Source organism: Ostrinia furnacalis, unplaced genomic scaffold (assembly GCF_004193835.3).
Source record: "Ostrinia furnacalis isolate ACB-3 unplaced genomic scaffold, ASM419383v2 OfSCF4557, whole genome shotgun sequence".
Classification (NCBI taxonomy): domain Eukaryota; kingdom Metazoa; phylum Arthropoda; class Insecta; order Lepidoptera; family Crambidae; genus Ostrinia; species Ostrinia furnacalis.
In genome coordinates, this window is record NW_021134796.1 from 139,463 (window position 1) to 166,186 (window position 26,724).

The 26,724-nt window shown below is 36.0% G+C and overlaps 2 protein-coding genes across 2 annotated transcripts; both read right to left on the reverse strand.

Moving 5' to 3' along the window:
• Positions 1 to 797: 797 nt before the first annotated feature.
• On the reverse strand, positions 798 to 10,731 carry LOC114359671 (arylphorin subunit alpha). The gene is made up of 5 exons (XM_028314146.1): positions 10,634 to 10,731; positions 8,249 to 8,382; positions 7,221 to 8,012; positions 6,967 to 7,091; positions 798 to 6,879 (listed from the first exon to the last, which is right to left on the reverse strand). The coding sequence occupies exons 1-5, from the start codon at positions 10,728 to 10,730 to the stop codon at positions 4,413 to 4,415; spliced, it is 3,615 nt and encodes a 1,204-aa protein (XP_028169947.1). The 5' UTR covers position 10,731; the 3' UTR covers positions 798 to 4,412.
• A 7,352-nt stretch (positions 10,732 to 18,083) lies between these two features.
• LOC114359670 (basic juvenile hormone-suppressible protein 2) lies at positions 18,084 to 21,302 on the reverse strand. The gene is made up of 5 exons (XM_028314144.1): positions 21,175 to 21,302; positions 20,607 to 20,740; positions 19,689 to 20,522; positions 19,434 to 19,606; positions 18,084 to 19,227 (listed from the first exon to the last, which is right to left on the reverse strand). Exons 1-5 carry the CDS (start codon positions 21,260 to 21,262, stop codon positions 18,189 to 18,191), a joined length of 2,268 nt encoding a protein of 755 aa, XP_028169945.1. The 5' UTR covers positions 21,263 to 21,302; the 3' UTR covers positions 18,084 to 18,188.
• Positions 21,303 to 26,724: the final 5,422 nt, after the last annotated feature.

The following is a 26,724-nucleotide window of genomic DNA, read 5'->3' on the forward strand; positions in this document are numbered from 1 at the left end:
GCGTCGATAGATTTACTAAGTAATTGTTTGGGTGATCAACACCATGTTAATTTGGTCTAATATTGGGTAAATTAACGCGACATAGTAAGCACGTGGTATGCAAAGAAATAAATAAATAATATTTATTTGCTTTTGTAACCAACTAGTAAAAAAAGTTTTGTTTTGAAAAAGAAGTCACACTCTGTATCTTAATTTTTCAGTGTTTTTGTTTGTCTATTTGGTAAAAAATAAGACACAGTATCTGCAAAAGATGCATAATCTGCTAAACTCTTAATAGCTGAGCTATATTATTATTTATAAACTCGAGTTGGTCTTTATCTTGGATCTTAATTTGATCTAATTAACCGTAGACTATCCGGCGCCGAGGTGTCTTTCTTTTGCTACGATTAATATCGTTCACTAACCTCTTCGTCTAATTATAGCCACATTATACCGAGTATTAAGTAATTATGAGTTTTCAGTACGTAAAATATAGCTTTAGCAAAAGAATCATTCAAGAATTTTGTTAAATATTTTACAAATAATTTAAGAGAAAGTAAAGTATACTACGCTTATGTAACTACAGTCGAAGAAAGACCGAAGTGAAATAATCGTGCTAAATATTTGGCTGATAAGATGCAATGGTAATTACTAGTGCATCGCTACGTGGAGGTAGTTTATTTTGGGGTTCCTTAATGCTTTTTTGTTTTAATTATGAATACAAAAGTCATGATAACTAATTACCTATTTAAAATATTATATTTGCGTATCACGGTACCTAATTAAAAAAAAACATGGCTATGTCCTTAGACTATGTCGTTATTAATGTAATTTTACTCATCGTAGTGACAGAAAAAAGTTGTATTCCCTCAAATATGATTTTAGTTAGAAATATAATTTGTAGTAGAATGCCCGCCTTATCTGTCTCATTCAAACATCAATGCTTTAGATATTTTTAAAACCAGAAGCATTTTCGTATTACATCAATTTTGAGCCCTATTTTCACCACGTGGAATAGTTGGTATATAGATCAGTAGCACCAGGAAACCTCCATCGCCTGCTAACACGTGTAGAGTAGATACAGACTTGGCGATAATAGTTAATGTAAATACAAATAACATAAGGTATTTAGCATTGAATAAACATCAAATCAGCCAAATCGGAACCAATGACATGAAACGGAACATCTCTGAAACGTCCAATGTTATACTCTCCAGAAGCGCACGCGCGTTTAAGGCTCCTTGATTAAGAGCAGGAAATTCCTTTGAAGCGGCCGATTCACAACAATCCAGTGAAAATATTACGCGTGAGCACGTCACGGGCAGGGGTTGGCAGCATTTGGCTGCTCTGTGATTGTAAAATACTAATTTGTTCCTGATCTACTGCTGAATTATGTTAGAGTTTATCTTCTAGGTTTCATCTTTGTTCAAAGTAAAAAAGGTAATTAAGAAAAATAGGCAAACATTTATCATATTGTACACTTTTTTAAATATATTGAAAAAATTTAAGGTTCATACCAAAAGCATTATTCATGCAAATTGGCTTACAATTCGTCATAATAATAACGATACCTTTAGTGATGATGCTGACGATAGTGGCCTAGTAGGAATAGTAATAAAATAACTTATAGTCTAAATAATGTAATATTGAAAATGAACGGAATTCGTTAATTCGCTCTAAAATCCGTAACTCAACACTAATCTTAACATCAAAGCGAAACAACGACGTAAATAACAAAGTGTCTTAATAGGACAGACGTTAAGTTTCCGTCTAAACAGCATTAGTGGATCGCGAAACGCAAACGCGTCATCGATTGGCGACCACTGGCGCGTGAAACGGGTTATACGGCGCCCGCGCAGATATAGAATGTCGGTGATCGACTATAAATTTTTGTGTTCTCAACGAATGCCACAATGAGTGAAACGTCCGAACTGAGATTCTGACGATGTGTTGTCGAGCGGACGATCCGGAAATTGGGTCATATGTTAATTTAATTACGTAGTGATCCATTTGCAGTTTCTGCAGGTGGATTTTTGCTCGTAATATTGTAATTTTCAGTTTTGCTTTTCTCATTATTTTCCCGAAACTATGGAAGAGTTAATGTTAATAAAGTTTCGCTAGAACGCTTTTTAAAGCTACAAAAATAAATTTTCGTCCGTAGATATTTGTAACACTTGAATCTTGAGTATTAAATTTGATTCTTACTACAAGTATCTAGATAATTAATTTAACACTCATTACAATTTACTCTCGTTATGGTTTATAGATGACATATTGGCTCGTTATGTCATCTATCAAACATGCATTATGGCTGTGACATACAGGATAGAAGAAGAAGTAGACTCATTTCTATTATTCAGAAAAACTAGATGAATCACCACTACAGCTAGTTTTAAAGCAAGATCGTGAAAATGGGTCTTAAATAGCTGTATTTTCAAATAAATGTCACCTTTACAATAACAATTGCCTTGGTCTCTATGAAGAAAGCAGCAATTTACGACATGGGTGGTGTTAGTGGTTATGGTCACTCTTAATGACCAATAGTTAATAACGTGTACTAGGCTATAGTTTCTACACGTATTAAGCACGTGGTGTGAGTCATGGTCATACTCACAATTTATTTCTAACATGATATACGGTTCATTTGTTTTCAATAAAAACATCATAAAATGTAGTACAAGTAGAGTAACGTCATGGTATCTTGTATGTTTCCTCTACCGAAGTTTAGTGTAGGAAGCGTCCGTCAGAAACCTGCCTCGCTTTACGCGCAACTCGGAAACTGGCGGAGTCATCTAGTCGATGCTTTATTAGCATCTCAAAATACAAATTCCAGCGGTTTCAACTCCAATCGCTCGGAGCTGATTAAATTTATTCGTCGAACGGTGACCAGCGGGATTTACAGCGACTCGGAATTCCTTGATCAAAATAATTGGCCGCAACAGCCAAAAGCAATGTTTGGATAGTTCGCAATACGGTACCCAACAAACTGTGAATCATCGATGTCAATGAAGTAGAAATATAACTTCATTTTGGCACTGAACCGGCCGTTTTCTCTGCAGAATTCGCTAGTGATATCTGGACGCCAAATGGTAATGAATCTTTAAATAGGACATTATTTATTAATGTCTTTAACGCGTAAATGCAATAACTCGTGAAGATCCTATTTACGTTATTGCCTTACATTTTATTGACACTAATTGTGCGAGCGATCCACGTGCTGCAATTTCTGTTGTGATAATTTGCATGTTTAAGTGCTGCAGGAATTTTAATGAATGAAAAATTGGATCGGTACTTTACATTTAGAATTTTATCAGCACAGATTTTTAAATTCCTAAATCTTCAATGGAAGTCTAAGCCGAAATTACTGTTGGAGTTAAAAAGGCATAACGCGTTTTTTTATAAACAAATTGTTGTCTGATAGGTATCTTTAAAACTTAAAAGTGAAGAATGGTATGCTAATGAAACATCTGAACTGTCCGACTTTACGACAACTCGTAAAGTTTTATTTACACAAACACACACAACTGACAGCACATGCGGAAAACGATATGTTAGGAATTTACGAATCCAATGAAACAGTTATGTTACTATTGATTATAAAATGTTAGTTGTGTTTCATTTTTTTTGCGCCTATTCCAATAAATATATGGAAATCACTTGTCATTTAAGATTGTTTGGAAAAACCTTGTAATCGACTATAAAAATATTTCTATTTGTATTCTAGCCGTTGTCACAGTGGTGACCGATGGTTTTTAAATTTTCTGAGATGAAAATAGGGAAAGCGTAGCGTTTGTTGTAAAACATTTGGAACTTGTCCAAAAATAATGATAGAAACCGCTTGAAAGAGCATCAATGTGCATTGGTTTTTGTGGCTTCATCCACAGGCTTTGTTTTATAGTTGTTTGAAATGAAATATGACACTAATTTCGACGGAAAATGTAGTTGAATAGGTTAACTAAACTTGTAAGACAGGACGGTAAATGCCAAGTGTTTTTAGTTACAAATATAACTTTTCCCTTCTTTTGGAGAGATTATTATGACGTCATTCTTTCACGAGTTTCCTTCAATCTTAGTGAAGCAGATGCAGATTAGGTGCCATTTCTACATAATTATACTCGTTTAATAATCTTTAATAATCTTTGATTGTCAAATGAAAAAGTAATCACCAGACTCATTATTCTTTCTTCTAATTTTCATATCGTTGGAAATTGCATAAAGTCAAGCCAATCCATGATGTTCTATTTTCAAGTGTGTAGTAAGGATTTTGTTTCTTTTTCTCAGGATGACGGATAGAGATCTTATAACTATGAAAATAACAAAATAAGTGTACACAATTGTAAAATTAATTTATTTGCCTTTGTTATGTTGTTATTAACAATAACAACATAACAAAGGCTAAAAATCTAAAACTATATCATACAATTGGTAATTCCTTATTCGTAAACTCGCGAATCTTTGTCATCATAATTTATGGGGTTAAATATGAAATCGTACACACTTACACGCTTCTTGGTTCTCTCTGTAGTTACCGCAGGTGCATAAGGATTTAAATTTTCTCCGTATTTTTCGTATGGCATCTTTGATATATCTTTATTTTTATTATCCTTGTAAACAGTCTTGTCGTTTGATTCGTCCACTGTAATTGAAAAATGTTTGTTTTCGACAGAATCTGAATTATCCGTATCAATGTCGATTGTTGTATGCGTGTTTGGATCATATACATTAAAATGAACTTCTCGGGAGTCTTCCTTTGATTTTGAATCATGTTTTTTATTTTTCATATTAACGTCTTTGTTTTTATTTATAGTTTTATCGATCGTCTTAGATACTTGATCATAATTACGTAAATATGAGTCTATAGAGTCATCATCCTTTGAAGATGGGACCTTAATAATATCTTTATTTTTCACAATATCTTTATTGATTTTCTTGTTTCCATTAATGGACACATCTTTATAATCAGCATCACTACCAGTTCGTGTGTTACTGCCAATGTCTTTAAATATGGACTTGTTGTTCAAATCTTTAATAACTTTATCAACGCCAACATCCTTGTTAATCGTTTTGTTCATATTTTTTATGATTTTGTTTTCTAATACTTTATAATTGTCCGCTTTTTCTTCGTCACTATCGACGATCCTATCTTGGTAGGTGAAAGTAGAATCTTCTGGTTTCTCAAGTAATGAATAATCAAGAACTCCTGTTTCTTTAGCTTTTTTCTCAAAAGCTTTTTTACGATAGTCAATTTTTTTTGTTTCTGCTTTTTTGATATAGTTGTCCTTCTTTATTTCGTATTTGTTTTTCTGAGCGGTATAATCATCAGTACTTTTTCCTAGCAAACCGTGTACTGCTATTTTATTATTATTAAGTAAGTCGTCAGTCATGCTATCTTCATAATCTGTCACAACCTGGTCTGAGTTTTTGGAAGAATGTATTTTATTATAAGAATTCTTAGGATCACTTATATTATTGACATTGTTATTCTTATATTCTTTATCTTTTTTGTCCTTTTCTATTTTATCAGTCACTGTTTGGTAATCTACTTTTTTGTACTCGACTTTTTTATAGGCATAATCTCCTTTATTCCTGTATTGATTTTTATTTTCCGTAAAACTTGAATCTTTGTTCTTATAAGTAAAAGCTGGCCTTTCACCTAAAAGTCCGTGTACTTTGTCAACAGTGCTATTAATTTTGTCCGAAACAGTATCCAAATTGGTTTGTACATCTTTGTTAACATCCAAACCTGCAACTTGAGATAAAGGTTCAGGTTGTTTATCAGTGCCGATATTACCATAGTCTTTTTTTCTAAAGTCGGTCCTCTTATTAGCATAGTCTTCTTTTGTTCTGTATTGACTATTTTGGGCGGTATAATCGTTATTGTTAGGTTTTTTGTAAGTGAAGTCGGGTCTTTCACCTACTAATCCATGTACTAACAATGAATCATCATAATTGTACATATCCATGTCTATTTCTTGGGGAACTTCATCGTAATTGTCTTTGTTTACGTTGAATTCTGTTTGTGAATAGTCATAAGGTCGGCTTGGGCTAGGCCTTCCTCCATAGCCTCCATTTGGTTTGGATTCACTCTTATGTGTGATAACTATGTCCTTTACAAACGCATTTGGTAGGCCAAATAATTGTTTAGTTCCTATTGCCAAATCCAAAGGATAACCAGGTGACAATATTGCTGTATTTAGTTCCACGTTAGCCATAGACGATGATGCGCCAATCGTACTTTTAGAGAAGGGAGCTACAAATACAAACATTTGTAACGGAAGTCCCGTAGGTAAGCCTTTAGGTAGAATCAGCCTTGAGGGGTATCCAATTTGCGATTCAACCGTCTTTAACGGCAAAGCATCCAACCCAAATTCAGCGTCTTCTATTTTCTTTTTGAGATCTCTCAAAGATATGAAATCATCAGAAAAGCTTGTCATTTGATCTGAAGACCTCGTCACTCCATTAGCACCTCTCTTGAGATTCAGTTCAAACATGTCTAATAAGACAAACAAGTGTTTTTTCGATGCTAATTCACCTGGCATCATTTTTGGTCCTAGGTATATTTTGACAAAAGCTTTCTTAGTTACTAATGATGATATATTAAGCTTGATACTGAATGGTTTGTGGTTAAGTCGTGGTTGCGCTACTTTTACTTGGAAAGTGGTGTTGGTAGTTGTTGTCTTCAAGGAATTAGTGACATCAAATTCGAAGCTGTCAAAGCTAGTCATCATCTTCTTTATGTCTACACTGAGTACCTCGACTCCTGGGAAATACAGCTCGTTCCTTGTGTACGTTGGAAGAACTTTAAGGGCGTTGTCAATTAATTGCACTATTTTCTTATTTATTTGCCAAAAAACTGGGTCTCTCAACTTAGTCATGTAGTGTTCTAAGACAGAGCATTGCCTGAAACATAAATAATCCAGTATGAGTTTGTGCTGCCGGATGAATGTGCGTTAGGCACAATTAAATTAAAAATAACTGGTACTATACCTTTCATTCACGTTTGAGTCGTATCCAAGTAATTTCCGAGCGACTGTTTCATAGTTTCTTTCCGACGTCACAAGTAATTCAATGAGTTGATTTAATATCTGGGATTTATTGTGGCCAGCTTGTCTCTGAAAAAATTAACACACGTTTTTATTAACATATAGCTAAGATGTATGACACTAGATTAGGTATTTTGAGTGGTAAGTAATATGCAGTATGGTTATTTATTACATCTGAACATAGACTTAATAACTTACCAAGTGTGTCACAACAGATGCTAGATTGTTCTCAATGGTTTTCAAAAATGTTATATCTTCATTTTCATTTAGTACTCCAGCAAATGATCTATGAACAAACTCATTTCCATTTGAGTAAATCAGCATAGGGTCATAAGAACCAATTGGAGAATCCCAAGTGAACCCTTCTAATTCTGGCAACTCAAGCGAGTATCTTTCTAAATCGTATCTAGCTGAAAACTGTTTCATCATTTGGAACATTTTTTCACCATAAAAATCATTAGTGTTAGATGGTGTGTCAAACCAAGGAGAATTTCTCAGTTTCCTTAAAAAGTAGAAGGTGTTTAACCCGACATCTTCTCTAAAATACGCAAGTTTTGCTTCATCGTCACTGTCGTCAAGTTCTGATGTGTATTTAGCATCGAGGATGTAAGAGTTTCCTTCAATCCTAACGTCCTCTGAAGGAGTCTGATCATCACCGGTTAGTAGAAATGACGCCTTTATTACGACGTCTCGGTTGATGAAGTAGTTAGGCAAAAGCTCGTAAGGTGGCGGTACAGATATCTTTTCAGTATCTCTTCTATTTAGAATAGCTAAATATAAAGCATCAATAAACAGTCCACAGTTGATGTTTTGCCGAGCCCACGCCGCCGCTCTGTAGAAAGCGTCAAAGTCTCTGGCATAATAGAAAAGTTCGAATAAACCCTTCAATTCATCAACATGGTCTTTGTTGTATTCAGTAAATATTTCGCCTTTTGGCAAGAATCCTTTACTCGTTTTAAGGTTGCGAAGATATTCCACGACCCCCGCTTTCTGTAAAAAGAAATAAAAAGTCAGACACCGTTAAACAAATTAATAATAATATCTGCCTGATAACTATCGGAAATAAGATATATTCAAAGTTCTGATATAACTGAATAAGACATTCCTGCCCACTGCGTGTATAGCCTAATCAAAAAGCAGGTAAGTATTCAGCTCACACAATTATGTAGTTAACATTAGTGTTAATAATAATTAGGTACCTACTGCATAATTACTTTCACACTCACCGTATAATTTCCATTGGCTGCGTCCAGAGAGAAATCCTTGGCCAGTTGCACGACCATCGCGTTAGTGCTATCCTCACAAACGTTTTCTACGAGTGGGAGCATCAGCTTCTGAATGTGGACCCATCCTATTGGTGCTGTAAGTAATAAGAAAAATAAGAAAATGCAATTATTTTAACATGGAAAGCTCAAACTCACTTGACTACAATCTCAGATCTATTTATCTATAGGTACCTACATAAAAAGTGCAGGTTTCATCTCTATGTTTGATGGGTCTTGAGTTCGATTTCCAAATAGGGTCATCAAGTTAATATTATTATTTAAAAAAGCAGAAAAGAGTTCCTATTCTAAGAACATTAGATGGTTTGGCTGGAACCAACTCCATTTTCTGATAAATAATCCGGAACTTGAAGCGTGACGCTCCTATATTGTCACTACGTACAGCTAATAAAGTCCTGTCTTTTCCACCACTGCAACTCCTGTATAGCCAAGATCATAGCTGGGCACCGTTAATCAAATAGTTAACTTCGTTAATCGTTAAACCGTTAATAAAAAAATTAACTTCGTTAAACGTTAAAACGTTACATTTAGCAAGATTTAACGCAAGTTAACGTTAATCGTTAATCCGTTAACACATGATAATAAAACAAAAAAGTAATTGTGCAAGGTTCAAATAATTTCGAAAGCTTGTATCGCGCACTGAATTTATTCCTCTTTTATGTTTGCGCTAGGAGTATGAAGAATAATTGTACCAAGTTTTGTTAAAATCCGTCTAGTAGTTTTTGTTTCTATAAGGAACATACAGACAGACAGACAGACAAACATTTTACTGATTGCATTTTTGGCATCAGTATCGATCACTAATCACCCCCTGATAGTTATTTTTAAAATATATTTCATGTATAGAATTGACCTCTCTACAGATTTATTATAGGTAAGTACAGATATTTGGGCAATGATAAGAAGTTGTTTCGACATCAGCCACACAGTTTTGACAGTTCCAACTCCTTTCCAGACAGTTTTATTAGGATAGCTGCCAAAGCAACGATAACCCAAACTTCACAATCCACCAACATTCTAACCTATATTGGGAGCATACGCTGACAAACTTTCAGTTTTTAAAAAATGACGTAGGTCTGGCGTTCACCAGCTCTTAGTCTATAGTATCTCAATATCAGAGCCTTGGTTTAATTACAATACAGTTTAGCACCAAAGTGCTCGAAAAGACAAATCCAAAGTCGATAGGTTTCCACCGTTTCGTTTAGGAATTCCTATGGCCACCCCTGACTTCATTATCAGTACTCTGGATAGGGCTGCCAGGTCCAAAGACACAAAAGCCGCACTTTGTGCTTCATTTGGCCGGACATTTCACCCTAAAAGCTGGACATGTGAGGGGGGATGGGGGTGCAAAGCTCACGAGTGAGTACTATCATCATCGGTTGCCCAACCATCCTGATTCGTGCGCTCCATATTATTCTATGGCTCGACTTTCGCCTGGCGCGGCAGCCAAATAAAAGGCCTAACAAAAGCCGGACAGGCCGGACAAGGCAATATTTGACCGGACAAGACCGTAAAAAGCCAAACATGGCTAAAGCCGGACACCTGGCAACCCTACCTGGACTTCATCTAGTACTAAAGTGCTCGAAAAGACAAATCCAACGAACCCAAATACGATGCGATGCCGCCGTTTCATTTAGGAGTTCCTATGGCCACCTTCTGACTCCATCATCAGACCAGCTTAATGGTAGGCTATAACATTGCATTTTCATCGTAACATAAGTAACTATACCAAATTTTAGCTCAATCGGTTGAGAACTGGTCTTAAATTCAGTTGCAAGATTTGTCCCACACATACTAAAAAGTGAAATATAAAGCTTGTAAATAAATAAAAAATAACATTTTTATATCGTTTCGTTCTGGTTACAAAAACCACGGTAATACTATCTATTTATTACCGTGCAAAAACTGTTGTTTTGGGTTCTGGAAGTACTTGTCAGAACGCGTTTTTCTAGCGTTTTTCAGCGTGGCTGCTGTATCTTTTTGGTAAATAGTAGGTACTGGATTAACGATTAACGGACTTAGGATAATTTAACGGAAGTTAACGAGTCCGTTAACATTTTTTAAAGTTAACTTAAAAGTTAATCCGTTAATAGAAATGTTAACTTCGTTAATTAACGATTAACGGATTAACGAGTTAATGCCCAGCTATGGCCAAGATCTACTGTTGGTATCCATGAAACCCAACCAGTGAAGGTTGACTAGTCCCGGGGATAGCTTACTGTCTTGGAATCCACAATGAATTTAATTAGAAGACTACAGACTAACCTACTCGTATGTTGTAGATGTTCCTTTAAAACATTGACTGATAAAAATTACATAATTACTTACCGATCTTCGCCTGTCTTGGTAACGTAGGGACCCTGATGAGGTAGCCTGAACTAAACCCCACTGTAATACACAATAAAAATAATGTTAACGCCTTCATTTTGTCCCTAACACTGTTGAATTTTCCCAAAGACCCGTATTTATAAGGACTGTTCTATAAGTTCATAGACACTGTCTCGACAAAATTAAGATAATAGTTGAATGCACCTATTATGCAGAGTTACAGAGATGACATAAAGTCATTGGGTTATTAAACTATTACGAGCAAATAAGTGAATCATTAAGATTAGTTTAACCTTTGGGTGAAAATAAAGTTAAATAAGTAATTCCGTTTCGTTATAATCGCTCTATAAAATAGGTAAAGTATGTACCTACAGTCATAATAATATAGTTTTTAGTGGAAGTCAATCAGTATACTGAATAATACTGTGTGCCTACCATGAGTTTACGTTAGGTGTGCTCGCTAGCGACTGCGTAAAAAAATGACATTTAAATGTATGACATATTGTGCAGCGCCCCTAGCGGCTACTTTCAAGAAATAAAATCTTCATATAATTTTTTGACGTATTCGCTAGCGAGCTCACCTAACGTAAACTCATGGTAGGCACACTGATATCTAATTGACTTTCACTGAAAACTTTTGGATACTTAGATCAAATGATCATTTTTTGTTGATGCTTGCATTTCAAACACTTGTTTTTCAAGCATACAGGTTTTTCCCGTGTTCGATTCCCGGTGTGGGCAAGATGTTTTTCTCGGTTTAGTTGGTGGTTTGGCTTATTCTATGTTCGCCTGACTACGTAGCTACCACCATCTTACACCCTGTCTGTCGCCGTTACAATAAAAATAAAGGTTTTTAAAATAAAAAATACAGATTTTTGTGTCTCAGCAGTTAGAGATAAGATAGCCACATTATCTGTGGTATTCTGGAGCATTTGCATTCCGTTGTAGGTAAAAACTGGTCCAATTGGGAATCGATTGGGACCTCTCGAGTAGAATCATAAAGTTATTAGTACCTATCATAAAGGAAGGAGCTGGATACAAACCGCTACCAAACGGCCATTATGGAAATCATTGGGGGAGGCCTATGTTCAGCAGTGGATGTCCTATGGCTGAAATGATGATGATGAGCAGATTAGTTAGATATTGAAATGATTAGGTTCAGAATTTTTTATGAAAATCTGCTATTGATAGGTACGTAACGTAACTCATTTTGCTACTGAGGAGGTTGACCTAAATGGAAAATTTGTGTCACCATGTTAGTAGGTACTTTCAAATTACAAAATATGCACGTTCTCACCGACCTTTTCACCTCTTGTAACTATCTTTCAAGTTGAAAGTCAAGCAAATAATGATTATTTCGCACGTAAATAAACATCGCCCGTTTTTTGATAAGTCCTATCTCGTTTGAACCCCAAGTCTGGTAATAATCAAAGTGACCTTTAGCAATAATAATAACAATATTTTTAAACGTGAGGCGATCGGGTCTTATCAGCGTTTAGCCGTTTACCTACCGGTTTAATGTTAAGCTGTTGCTAAGCTTTGCCCGTGACTTTGTTTGCGTGGATTTCGGTTTATAAAAAAAGCTTACTTGCTTGGAAATCTTTTTGTTCCTCGTAAGGGTCAATAATCTTTTTTAACATTATGAGATTTCTTGATCTTCTGTACAATTTAATACAATAGGGAATCTTAGGGTCTTTAGGATATCTCAAATACAATGAATCTATACTTCTATACTAATCTACTTATAATATTATAAATGCGAAAGTAACTCTGTTTGTCTGTCTGTCTTGCTTTTACGCCTAAACCACTGAACCGATTTTGATGAAATTTATCCCGGTTTTTGAAACAGGGACGCGCGCGATAAGGATTTTCTGTGACAGACAAAATTCAACACGGGCGTAGTAGTAGTAGTAACTAATAAATAATATTCTATTAACTTTAATAAGCTTTATCATGTCCTCGAGCATAACTATTAGAAAATATTATTTTCAAGATTTTTATTATTAACACTACTTGCATTATGTTTCATGTGGGAATCAAATGCAAAACCTTAGAGAGTCGTACAATCAACACCATCATAAAAAAATATATTAATAGGTAGGTATAAAAAAACCCTAGTGGCCACACCCATTAGGAGCATAGCTTTTATAAGATACCTACTAGTTGTGGTTTCAGTTTTATGTTTATTATTGTCAGTTTTATCGAATTCAACTGTGTTGATAAACCATGGAACATTCTTGACAAATCTCTTTATCTCTTCGATACGACTTTTTTCGTTTTACGTGGTAGTTATTATTTATTTATTTATCATTTTAACTTGTTATAGGGTATCAAGAAAATTAGGCTCTAAATAGTTAGTCGTTGTTGTGTGCCTGACGTGCTTCTAAGGCTGGGTTGTACCATCTTTTTTTTTTTAATGGCAACCAAACCTCTCTGGGAGGTTTATTTCTGCCAATGTCGAGTGAAAAATAATTGACAAAGTTATCAATAGAACGTGGGTGTTTCAGTTCTATTGATTTTTCATGGATTCCGTGGTGTTAAGTATGCCCGTAAGCAGGTTTCGAGACGCCACCGGGTCCAAAGCGGGTTGTTCATACGACAACCCACTCGACACTCGATGCGCGCTCAAATTCGAAGTATTTCAAGGTTTTTTATAATTTATCACTTCACTGCACTTTAGAACACAAAATAACACCAAATTTGTACACTAAAGTCCATTAAATAATAAATTGAAACCATTAAAACAGATCGACCATGCTTCCCGTTCAACTACCCTCCACGGAATCTCTTGCACCATCTTATTTTAACTTTGACAAATGTCAAAAATCTGTCATACCTACTCCATACAAAAAACGCCGGTTATCGTTATAGTTACGGTCAAACTTAGATGGTGCCAATCAGCCTAAGTATAGTCATTTTATTAGATGTCGAATGCCCGTTTTCACCATCAATCCCTAAGGACAATGACCAAAAGTGGTCCAAATGTCCACCACTAATGAGACCTATATTGGCTTATAGTCCATTAAATAGAGATTAATTTTTAGTATAGGACGAAAAAAAAATAAGCTGTCAGTAAAAAGTTATGACTGTTTGAAAAATTGTAGTAGTTTACGCGCTAATCTCTGGAACTACTGGTCCGATTTGAAAAAATATTTTTGTTATAGATAGCCCATTTATCAAGGATGGTTTTAGGATAAATAACATCACCCTACAACCAATAGGGGCGGAGCAGTAAAGACAAATGATGTAAAAATGGGAAATATTATTCAAACTATTTTCACGCGTACAAAGTCGTAGGCACAGCTAGTATAATATTTAATAAAATTTGTCTATAGCCCCGCGCCACATGCGACATGACATAACATGCGTAGATTAGTCCAAAATGTGCAATGGATAGAATGATATCAAGAACATTTTTCGGATGAAAAGGTAAAAAACAGACTTTTCTTTCAGTCATAACTTTTTACTGACAGCATATTTTTGATTGCTGTTTAGTTATAATGAATCAGTATTTAGTAGACTATTTTACTACATAGGTCTCGTTAGTGGTGGACATTTGGACCACACTCCATACATTTTTGGTCATTGTCCTTTTTAAGGGATCCCTTTTGTGGTGATCCGGCTCGAAGGACCAGGAAAATGTGGTGTCACAAAATTCCCAAAATTGGCGAAGTTATTGACAAAAAACCTAAAACGGCTCTCTTTACGGTATTGCCTCGCGCAACGGACCATCCGTGCAAGACAAGGACAAAACATATTGCTATCTCACGCTCTAGAATGTTCGAAGCGAGAGGTCCGATATTTCCGTCTCGTTTCTTCTCTATTTTTTCCTGAACATTCCAGATTTTCCAGAAAAGTGTGAAAGAGAAGCTATTTTGTGGAAGTGAGAGATCAGACAATGCAAGAAAGAGGCCTACCGAGTGAGTAAGCGAGAGAGCCTGATGGTTTTCGCTACGGTATTGCCTTTTTGGCGAAAATTTCATGTTCATTTTCTTAACTACGAAACAGATTAATTACTTAATTTCAACTAATTGACATGATGTTGCTAACATTAATTCTGACTATTCTTGACGTCGCTAACACCTTTGAAAACAAAATCCCTGTTATGTGTTACCATAGCATAGGGGTTACTTAAAAATTAGGGATCGATGGTGAAAACGGGCATATCTAAGGATATTAGAAAATTAGAATTTAAATGCATTTACGCTCAAACTTATCAACTAACTTATACCTACCTACTCGAAGATAACAATCCATAATATTTTGTATTAGGTAGGTAGGCACTAGGCATCAACATCAATCACCGCTTTCCCTTTTTATCGTAAACAACTGCCCTCTCGTTGTTTGGCTGGAAGAGATCGCCGCAATAAGACCTGCTAAAATGTGCCGTTTAGTAACTTGCGCTGGATGCAGGATGCTAGGTAGGTACCAACCGGCTAATCTAGAAATAATTGGGGGAAGCCCATCAGCAGTGAACGTCCTGTGGCTGAAGTGCCAATAATGATGATGATCAATTATTATTTTACTATTAGGTACCTAGGTATATTGTGTGTTTCATAATATAAATAAAAGAGTAATTATTTTTATTAGGAGATATTGAAAGCATTAAAGAGAAGCACCACAAGTAAGCAAATGAATGAAAGAAGATAGATAGTAGTTATTTTTTATTTTTTAAATGCTTATTAATTTTATTTTGTAAAGCTTGTAAAAGTTTTCATAAATGCTGTAACGCCATCTAGCGTCGGGAAGAGTTATTCACAGCGCCATCTTGTGTTGAAAAGTTTACTACGTGGTCATATTATAACGTCACTTTTAAAACGTTCGCTAGATGGCACTAACTAGAATTGTTGAAATTAAATCAGACAAAAATATAAGTTAGTCAAAATATTGTTTTTACAAAAGCATTAAGTTTAACAAACGTTTGTATTGGCCACAGGCTAGTAAGGTCCTATTTGCTTGTTGTAGCTAAAACAGTGGCGCCACTGGTGAGTGCAATAATAATTGAGGAAACTATCATAATAAAATTTCGCTACCTACCAAAATGTATGAACTAACCCCCGTGGGTATTCATTTAGAAGTACAACCCTCATTGTAGTTGATTTCCGAAGATAACTGCAATAGACTATGCAATCCTTTTTTTCATTTGGAATAGAGTTAGTATACTTAGTTAGGGTTTGATTCCTAAAGCCACTTCTTGATGCTTATCGGTTAGATTGAATTACAGTACAATCAGCGCCAAAACACCCAAAGCGGCCAATAAATTGGCAACAAGGCTTATTCCATTGCAACAAAGACGTGTTGTGAACTTTTTGGCTACTTTGGGTGTCACAAACTATTTGATGCTGACTGTAAGACTATGTTTGGTTCCTAGATTGTAAGTGTGTTGGTAAGACTATTACCTACTACTACAACTAGTATCAAACATACTGTAATAATATTTACGTTTATTTATTTGTAGGCACACCTGGAAATCGAACTCAGGGCAATGTTTGGAATCGAAGTCCAATTCTATGATTGGTAAATTAACAAAGTGTTGCTAGTGTGTGTGTGTTTCAGGTAATATTAGGTAGGTACCTATAGTAGTCTATCCAATATAGCTTGATTAGAATGACAGCTATCAAACGAATGTGACTAGTGCTGGGTATGTTTCGTACGGTTCACATAGATGTATCGATAAGTTTTCGAAAAAATGATATAAAAAATGCACCCAATTTTTCTTCATATCTTTATTCATAAAAATGACAATTATAATTTAAATTTAAAGACAGTAAAATTTAAAATTCATGTCAAGGGTGTACAACCTAAGTCGTAGTCATTATCATCAGTGTTCTTCAGTGGTTTTTTCCTCTCGCTAGAGGGCGGTGGGCATCTCTTCTAGAGCAACGGTGCTATTAACCTTTAACTGGTGACATGGTTTTTGTATAACGTAACTGGTGACGTACGGTCTGAGAGGCCGCTACCGTATCAAGACTGTAGCATAGAAACTAGGTAAGGTAGCATACCATAATCTTTAAAAACAGATTATTAGCATATAGAAGAATTAAATTAAAATGAAATAATAAACTCTAAATATCATTTTTAATGCAGAACTTGCTGTTAAATTATATGTAGTAATAAAAATCAAAAAACTAGAGATGAGATCGATAATCGCAAACAAATAAATTTAAATCAACAAATTATAACAAAATTTGTATTTTTTATTATAGTTTAAATAATAACCAATTTAAAAAAACCTATCACTCGTAGGTAACCTATCATTTTAGAAAACTGGCAGTGGTGAAACTTTTGTATTTTTTATTGGCTGTCAGGGCATTTATTGTTTGGCATAAAGGTGGTCCATCATTTTCACTTTCTGACTGATTCTCGTCAATTGGTCCTTTATCTTCAAAAACACTTTCTTCGGCTTCCGAATCATGGTCACTTTGCTCCAGAACGATGTTTTCAGGAACATATTCGGCTTCCGACCCAATTGCGTCTTCCTTTTTCAAATATTTTTCAGATATTTTTCAAATCGCGAATTTTCAAGTTGTTTCATAAAGTATGGCACTATATTCTCAACTAATGATCCTACGCTTCTTTTTTGGAGTTATTTAAGTATAAATTGCAAGTAAAAACTGTAAAAATACGAAAAAACTGTATGAAAAAAATGTCACGTAACTGGTGACATGCGGTCTGAGAGACCGCTGATGAACTTTACATCGATGTAACTTGTCGATTTGGAGCTGAATGATGCAAATATCCTTATCTACGGCGTAGACACAACTAAACTCGAAGCTACTGAAGCGGTGAAACATAGGAAGTACGGGGAAGGGGGTGAAACGATGTTTCACTGACGCCGCCCGGCCTGTGAGACCGCTTGTCACCAGTTAAAGGTTAAATACCCAAAAAAAATACCGATGATTGATTTCCAATGTTTGATTATTTAAGAATGAAATGTTTTTTGGTTTTTAATAGTGAACATTTAGAAAAACGTATAACTTGAATTGACTTAAATATGTTAAAAAATTAGTTAAAAAAAATTAGTAAATATGTTAAAAAATTAGTTTTAATTTAATATGACATTTATTTTGTCGATATGTCCCATCACTAACATTTTTGTAACTCGAGATAACCTTGTAGAGACGTCGTTAATACTCTAGCTTTATTTTTATAATTTCGAATTACTACTTATTGATGTAATTTAACGCTGCATTTACACGAAATTAACATTTTTATTGGAAGCACTGTCGTCGAAAATATTGATTGTAGGTCAGACGTGAATTATTTCTTGTCTGACAATATTTAGCTCTCATTGATCGCTACTACAAAGTTATGTCGTTACTTTTGATGGCAGCTGTCATTCTAATCAAGCTATATTGGATAGACTATAATAATATTAATCTAGCAGAAAGTGTCAAAGTTAATGATATCATTATTTTATGGGCCCTAAATTAACATTAAAAATACAGTCTGTTTATTAAATTATTTATTTTTATTTTTTTACATTTTTAAACTTGCTGTAAATCTAGCCTCAGTCATCATTCTTTGAACTATAATCTAGGAATATTATTACCATTTAGTAATTGTCGAACACGTTGACGTCATGGTCTACCATTGACTTCGTGTGGATGTCGGTGTCGACGAAGGAGGTGTCATCGGTGATCATGGTCCTGTCATACATGTCGTAGTTCTTCAACACGTATTTGTTCCAGCGAGTCTTCATGTCGCAGACCTGCTTCTTGTGGAAGATCATAATATCGACAAACTTCATGTTAGGAGTGAAGAACTTCACTACATCAATGCGACGGTCGAATGGGAAACCAAGAGGCCTCTTGTCCAAAAGAACAGTCGACCTGAAGTCCATCATGAAGTCTTTGCGGTTGGTGTCCAGAATGTTGAGGTCAACGTTGTCGACCAACTTCAGAGGAGTCACGATGACGTACAGCATCATCTTCATACCTCCAACCTTACCTCTGGGCAGAAGCAACCTGGTGGGGAAACCAGTGTGGAAGTTTCTGAGGTCCTTGACAAGGAGATCTCTGAAGTCAGTGATGGTGTCAACCTTCTTCCAGAGGTCGCGGGTCATAATGCGGTCGCGGACCAGGTTGTGCATGTCGAAGGAGTTCCTGACAATAGTGTTCTTGCCATTGACCAGTTTGTAGAGGAAGCTGTCGAGTTCGACGAAGTTCATGCGGTTCTTGTTGATGTCAATGAGACGGCCGTGGTGGTCCTCTTTCGGTCCCAGGAAGATCCTGATGACGCAGTCAGCGGCTTTGTCTGAGAGAACATCGACGGTCACCTTGAAGGGCTGGTGATTCAGACGGCGTTTGCGGACGAAGAATTTCATGTCGGAAGTGGTCTTCTTGAGTTCATCTTCAGTGAGCATAACGGCGTTGGTCATGTCCATCAGGTAGTCATCGAAGTAAGTGACGAGCTTGTCAACCACGACGTTGTCGATCTTCACGCCAGGGAAGTAGAGGTCGTCCTTGTTGTAGCAAGGCAGACGCAATTTGAAGAGGAAGACCAAGTCAATGAGACGTTTCTGGAGTTTGTAGAAGACTGGGTCACGGAGAGCGGTCTGGTAGCTGTCCAAGACAGAAGGAACGACGAAGTATCTGAAAAGAAAGTAGAATCAGTAAAGCTAATAATAAAGTATGACAATTATGCCATACAACAACAGTTTTCATGGTATTTGGTGGAATGTAGACCAAATCCTCAATATGCTTCTGGTAAATTAGAGAGGGTCTTCTTCCTGCAATGGATACTATATGACCTAATGGTGATGATTCGGTGAAATAGCGTGTATAGAAATAGAACTTACTTGTCAGATTTCAACGTGTTCAGTCCAAGAATCGATTTCATGATGATGAGCAGGTATCTGTAAGCATCAATGTGGTATTTGTCCACGTCCACCTTGTCAATCTTTCCGTAGATGAGTCTTCCAAGAGTCTCGATATCATCAGTCTTGGTCAGTTCCAGTCTTAAGCCATTGACCTGTAAGAATGAATAAGTATGTTAAGCTTCGGATAACCATTTTCTATACAAAACAAAGAAAAGAACATTTCAATATACGTACTTCAACGAATCCCTTGACAATAGCTTCCTTGATGATCATTTCGTATGCGTCTGCAAGACGGAGATTCTCAATAACGTCATCACGGATGACAACATAGTTGTTCTGCCTCTTAGGGAATTGAACACCGTTGTGCAACATCATCCAGGGCCAGTATCCGTTCTTGATCGGTTTGTTGTATGTAAGAGTTTTAATCTCACCAAGACCATTAGACAGACGCTCCAGGTAGTATCTGGCAAGAATTTGCTGGTACATGTACAGAGTAAGTTCGAAACGCCTGATCCTGATCTTGTCGAAGCATTCGTCTCTCATCCAGAACGGATAGTCGACGTGGAAGTAGTAGTAGTAGGTGTTAAGGTCAATGTCCTCGGTGAAGTAGCGAAGCTTGTCATCGTAATTGAGAGTTGTTCTTCTGTCGTATGTGTTCTCATCGATGATGTAGACATCCTTGTCAGTCTTCTTGATTCCGTAGAAGTCGCACAGCTTGTGGTCAAGGAGTCCTCGTCTCATCTTGAGTAAGTAAGCCTTCTGGATAACATCGGCGCGCAAGAAGTAGTATGGGTAGATTTCGTATGGGGGAGGAAGAATGATACCCTTGCAGTCTTCACGGTGTCTGACGGCTACAGTGAGAGCATAGACGAACATGCCTTCGTTAAGGTAAAGGCGCATCCAGCATGCGGTCTTGATGAAGGTGACGAAGTCTTTGGCGTAGTAGAGCATGTGGAACATGGAGACGACTTCCTTCAGCTGGCGGTCCATGTGGATGGTGAAGATCTCACCACGAGGAAGCATACCAAGCTTGTAGTAGTAGATAAACTTCTTCACTACTTCAGTCCTCTGTAAAGATAGTAAAATAATTAGCCTTTTGGTTTGATAAGAGGTATAATTTCTAATCTAGTTTCTTTTAAATGCTATACTCACGGTAAACAGCTGAATGTTCTCTTCAATGTTGAAGTTCTTGCCAATATCTTCGATTTCCTTGTACATGACGGGCTCCAGAACGTGGTTAAGTAATTTCAAGATGAACATTTGCCTCTCCTTGATGTCCATCGTGACTAGAAGTAACAAAACAGATAATACAGATCATATGGACTTATACTGTGGTGGTGTTTTAAAATAAATGTTTAATAGCAGGGTCCAGTAAGTTTAAGTTTAACTATCAGTGCCACCGATTTCGTGTGCGTGAAAATAGTTTGAATAATTTTCCCGTTTTCGCAAGATTTTTCATTGCTGTTCTGCTTCTATTGGTGGTAGCGTGATGGTAGAATAGTTTTCCTCTGTACATGGGCTATCCAACACAGACATATTTTCAAATTCCCGAGATTAGCGCGCGCAAACAAACTCTTCAGATACACATAAGTATAGATTTGCTTCATTTAACTTCAAATAATATTCGCCATAAGCCATTTGCACTTTCCTCAAAGTGAACTGTGTTTGTTATCAAATAACGCGTTTAAATAAGAAAAATAAAATTGTTTTGGATCCTTACCGATGTCTTTACCGAGCATGGTATCGTCGACTTGCCGGCCAGCGGCCAAAGCCGCAATGGCCAAAACCAATAGTACTACAGCCCTCATACTGCAGCCGACTCGTTGAAGCTCAACTGTGATGCATCCAGCTTCGCTCACACCTTTTATACTGTTTATTGTGGCAGGTTATGATCGGCTTGTTTACAGTTAGTCTTGGGTTATCGGCAAAACTGCAGTAGAAAGGTTGTAAAAATATAAAATGCAGATAAAAGGGTTGAATATCGTTATTTATTGAGGTCCATATTGTTTCTAATTAATAAAAGAGAATTTATTGTGACATTAGAACTCATTATATCCTTATTTTGCGCATTATGTTTTGATGCAGCATATTTATTTGTTTATTTGTAAATTTTTTTGTGTTACTTTGCAAAGGAAAAAGAAAGCAAGACAGCTTTACGATGCCTTTTTCACTTAGAAAAGAATACATTTATTTTAAATAGTTTGATGATGATGTTAAGGCTTTTATTACATTATTACCTTGTGATTAGGATTATTATCCTAATAAAATAAAGACAACACACACAACACAGGAGGGCATCATTTTGGCAGACTTTTGTCGAAAAAGGATAACACAACCTTTTACCATGTTGACGTAGAGATGTTGAAGTGACATTATAACATTTTTCTGAGGCCACGAGGGTTCGACATCCAGTCTGCTCATGGTGTGTGCTTCGGTGTCATCTATAAGCAAGGATGTAGCTACCTACTGTAGTACTACCATAAGGATTAAAATAAAAATTATTAATAACAGTACAAAGTACGACGTTCATGCAAATTATGATATCGCCCTGTTAACTTTTGACTAGAAATAAATTTGACGAGGTTTATGCAATAAAAAATAGTCTACAAGAACTACTTAAACCAACCTGATTGTTAGCAGAAGTATGCCATCATATTTCCACCTGAGCCAAGTAAGACTGAGTAAGACCCATTGCGCGGAAAGGTACTTTCCTTTCCTATCCTTTTTGCCACTATGGGAACTTAGTTATAAGCACCACACTCGGCAGAAGAAAAACAACGATAAATCGTAAAGCATAGCCCAAACATTTGTAAGTATCAAATTCTTTGTGTCAAATTAAATAATCCACATACACGTATGTTATGGCTCTCCACTCCATTGCACATAACAAATAATTATGTGCATGTGGATTGAGTGATCCTTGCTTCAATCTTAACAAAAATCGAGAAAGTTTTACTTAAAATATGTTAAAACATTGCGATGAAGTTTAAAAATTTGTTAAACCTAAGATAAAAATGTTATGGCCAATAAATAGGAGCACTCATACCGCACGCTTTAAGAAAACGTCAACATGTTTATTTCAGAAAATAAAGCCTTTCCACTTCTTTTTATAGTATTGAAAAATTGTTAAGAATATGTTAAAACTATTAACAAATTCAGAAATTCCTTGCACGTCCCGTTCCAAAGTTATGACGATTATTTAGGATCACTCACACCGCACACGGGCCGTATGAGTGCTCTTCAAAATAATGACTTTTTATTAATAAATACGTTTTATTTCTGTTGGGAAATGTGTGCAAACTGACGAGCGAATTTGTTAAAGAATAAGTGTGACAAAACTTAAAAGCTGAAGGAAGAAATTAACCTTTATTCTTTCCTCCAATATGCCGTGTGAGTGATCCTTACTTTTACCTCTATCTGCTCATATGTAGTTCGTAGGCAGACTGAGATAGTATCTAAAATTGTTAATTGTTTTTAACAATTATTTGGCATATATTTTGCTTTTATTAAGGTCATAATTTAAGAAATATCAGGCTTAGATGATTCCTAAAGGAAAATGTTGATTAGGGTACATATGATTTTTTATTTTGTGAGACTGTTCCGATTCGTCAGACGTGACAATGCAAAACCAATGCAATCTAATATGTAGTAGGTTTAGGGGCCTCCGCTAAAACTCGCGGGGGGCGTCCGTCGCCGCGGTCGGCAGTAGCGCGAGTTTTAGTGGTTTACCCCTACATCTTGAATGATAGAAATAAAGAAACATTACAATTGTTTATAGGATTGAATTCAAATTTGACTTGTAATATGAATTGAGAAAGATACTCACGGTTTTATTTAAATAAATTACAAATTTCTCAACAAAACTGTTTTTTTTTGGTTGGACTATAAAATACGATAAAATAATATTATTAAATCTCACATGTAAACTTCTGATGAATCGAAACAGTCTCTCAAAATAAAAAATCATACGTACCCTAATCAACATTTTCCTTTAGGAATCATCTAAGCCTGATATTTCTTAAATTATGACCTTAATAAAAGCAAAATATATGCCAAATAATTGTTAAAAACAATTAACAATTTTAGATACTATCTCAGTCTGCCTACGAACTACATATGAGCAGATAGAGGTAAAAGTAAGGATCACTCACACGGCATATTGGAGGAAAGAATAAAGGTTAATTTCTTCCTTCAGCTTTTAAGTTTTGTCACACTTATTCTTTAACAAATTCGCTCGTCAGTTTGCACACATTTCCCAACAGAAATAAAACGTATTTATTAATAAAAAGTCATTATTTTGAAGAGCACTCATACGGCCCGTGTGCGGTGTGAGTGATCCTAAATAATCGTCATAACTTTGGAACGGGACGTGCAAGGAATTTCTGAATTTGTTAATAGTTTTAACATATTCTTAACAATTTTTCAATACTATAAAAAGAAGTGGAAAGGCTTTATTTTCTGAAATAAACATGTTGACGTTTTCTTAAAGCGTGCGGTATGAGTGCTCCTATTTATTGGCCATAACATTTTTATCTTAGGTTTAACAAATTTTTAAACTTCATCGCAATGTTTTAACATATTTTAAGTAAAACTTCCTCGATTTTTGTTAAGATTGAAGCAAGGATCACTCAATCCACATGCACATCAAATAATTGAGACTAATTGACTTTTAATTTAGTGTCCAACCTGGGGATTAAACTCAGAACCCTGATGAGGACAATCTAATCATTTTTTTCATTATAAATTATTTACTTACTAGCTTTCCGCCGGCGGCTTCGCCCGCGAGGAATTTTGTCTGTCACAGAAAAACTTTATCGCGCGCGTCCCTGTTTCAAAAACCGGAATAAAACTATCCTATGTCCTTTCCCGGGACTCAAACTATGTCTATGCCAAATTTCATCAAAATCGGTTCAGTGGTTTAGGCGTGAAAGAGATACACAAGTTATTTTTGTAGGTATACCTATTTTTCTATAAGTACCTTTTGTTTAAGAGTTGGACATGAACTTTAATTTTTTATCATTTTTGTTTGTTTATACCTACATACTCGTAATATTATTTACGAATACATGTAACGTCGAAGTGTCTGTCCATCCAAAAACTTACAAGCCACAAGGCAGTGAATAAATGATCATTTCTATCAGGACAAAAGCTGTCAAAGGTGAGATATCTCGAATCCACGACTGGCGTTGTGGTCTGGAAATCGCTAGGCCATGCAAATAGGGTTATATTGTATCTGCCAAAGAAAATTAAACCTTAGATACGTACCACAACAGGGCATAAGCTTGTTTGTTTGTGGTGGTGGACAGGTGACCCATACTACTTATATCCCACCACGCAGGTCTAGTATAGTTTGGTTGAAGATCTAAAGTGTAAGAGTTAGGTAAAGGCACCTTTATTATGAGATGTGAGATGACTAACACATGTCCTGGGCATGATCAAGGTAAGAATAAAAGGTTCTTAGTGCAGTAAGATTCCATGGACACTCTGGATATCCAATAAAACAGACTACAGACTTTTTTTAATGGAACTATGCCCACATCACGTTCCCACCACTGCAACTACTGTGTAGCCAGGATCTACAGCTTGACCGCCAATAAAAACCCAACCAGTGAAGATCAATTTTGTCCCGGGGGAAAGTTAAACAGTCATTGGACCCGCAACGAAATTAATCAAAAACTAACAAAAAAGACCTGTAAAAAATTAAGCTGATTGAATACCTACTTGATTTTAAAAGGGGGCTAAGATTATTTAATCTAAGTTTGCAGGCAAAGTCAGGCAAAAACTTGTATAAAACATAGTGTCCTCAACCACACTAGAACACGAGTTTACTGACCCCGTCAACAATGTATTAAATTATCAATTTAATGTTATTAAAAAGTTCTCTTATCGAAGCAATTACTCGTGCAGTTACTAACTGTAAATATGAGTTTGTCTATAAAAATATGATAAAGGCAATAATATTGGTTGCAATTATGTATTGTTTTAATAGGAAGTCTGGAACAATACCGGAATATTTTGCAAAATATGTCGTTTTTCTTCTCTCCTATAAAGTTACGAAAATGCAGTTTCGCGGTGTTGAAGTATAAGGGACAATTGTCAAATGTTTCGGTCAACAAACTTTTATATCCAGTTTTATTTTTAGATCTTTATCATAATCATCAGATCATTTCCTCAATGTAGGAGCAGGAGTCTCTCTAATTTGACAAAGGATTACGAAGATTTGGCATTAACTCCCCATGATGGGCAAACGGATTGGGGAAGCCGGCTGATCGCATAATCGTCACTGATAATGGTGTGATTATCAGTGACGCTGAGGCCGCGTACTGGAAAACGCAACGTGGAAGACGTCCACCCACAAGGTGGACCGACGACATCATAAAAGTAACAGGAAGGCACTGGACGCAGGCCGCTACCAACTAGGCATCATGGAAAGCATTGGGGGAGGCCTTTGTTCAGCAGTGGACGTCCTATGGCTGAGAGGATGATGATGATGATGATGATGATGATGAATGGTATTCGGAATTGATGGTGAAAACGGGCATTAGTCGCCTTTTACGACATTATAATCCACAATTCTTCATAAGCTCTATCATTTAATTGCACGAATATTCCAAAATGATTTTTTAGCTTCCACCAATCCCACACTTTTTGCACGCACAAACAACAAAGGTACTAATGTTTATTTTCTTAGGAATTGTAGGTATTACTACTGATCTTCCCCGAACACTATAAAGTACCTATCCTAAAGGCATGAGTGAGACATTAATAGTGCCTTTTAGCAAAACATACACCTATTACCGTTTTATTTTTCGAGGAAACTCCCAAAGGAAAATATGCGGGCCAGTTTTTGTCAGAATTGGTAAGGATTTCTACAATGTAAAGACTTAGGTCAAAAATATAATTTCATAAAAGTTAGATGCTGAATGTTGTAGATCGTCGGTCTACCTAGTAGGAGGCCTGCCCACGCTACCTAATTCATACTTAATCAATGACGTAGTTTTTATGAGCTGATACCACAGTTCTTTAGATTTTTGAGTCTTGAAACGATTGGTTAATGGCGTCGACATTATTGTTCATAGACGCGTATTTTGCTTCGTATGTTGAACAAAGTTACATAAAAATTTCACTAAGGAGACGGAATAGCCAATAACTGTAAAATTATGGAGCTGTTTCAGAACGTAATGGTATGCTTATATCTCGCTCTATCTGTCTTAATGTTTAAAGATAGAGAGGGACAGAAAGATCTTTATAATTTCAGGAATACTGCAGA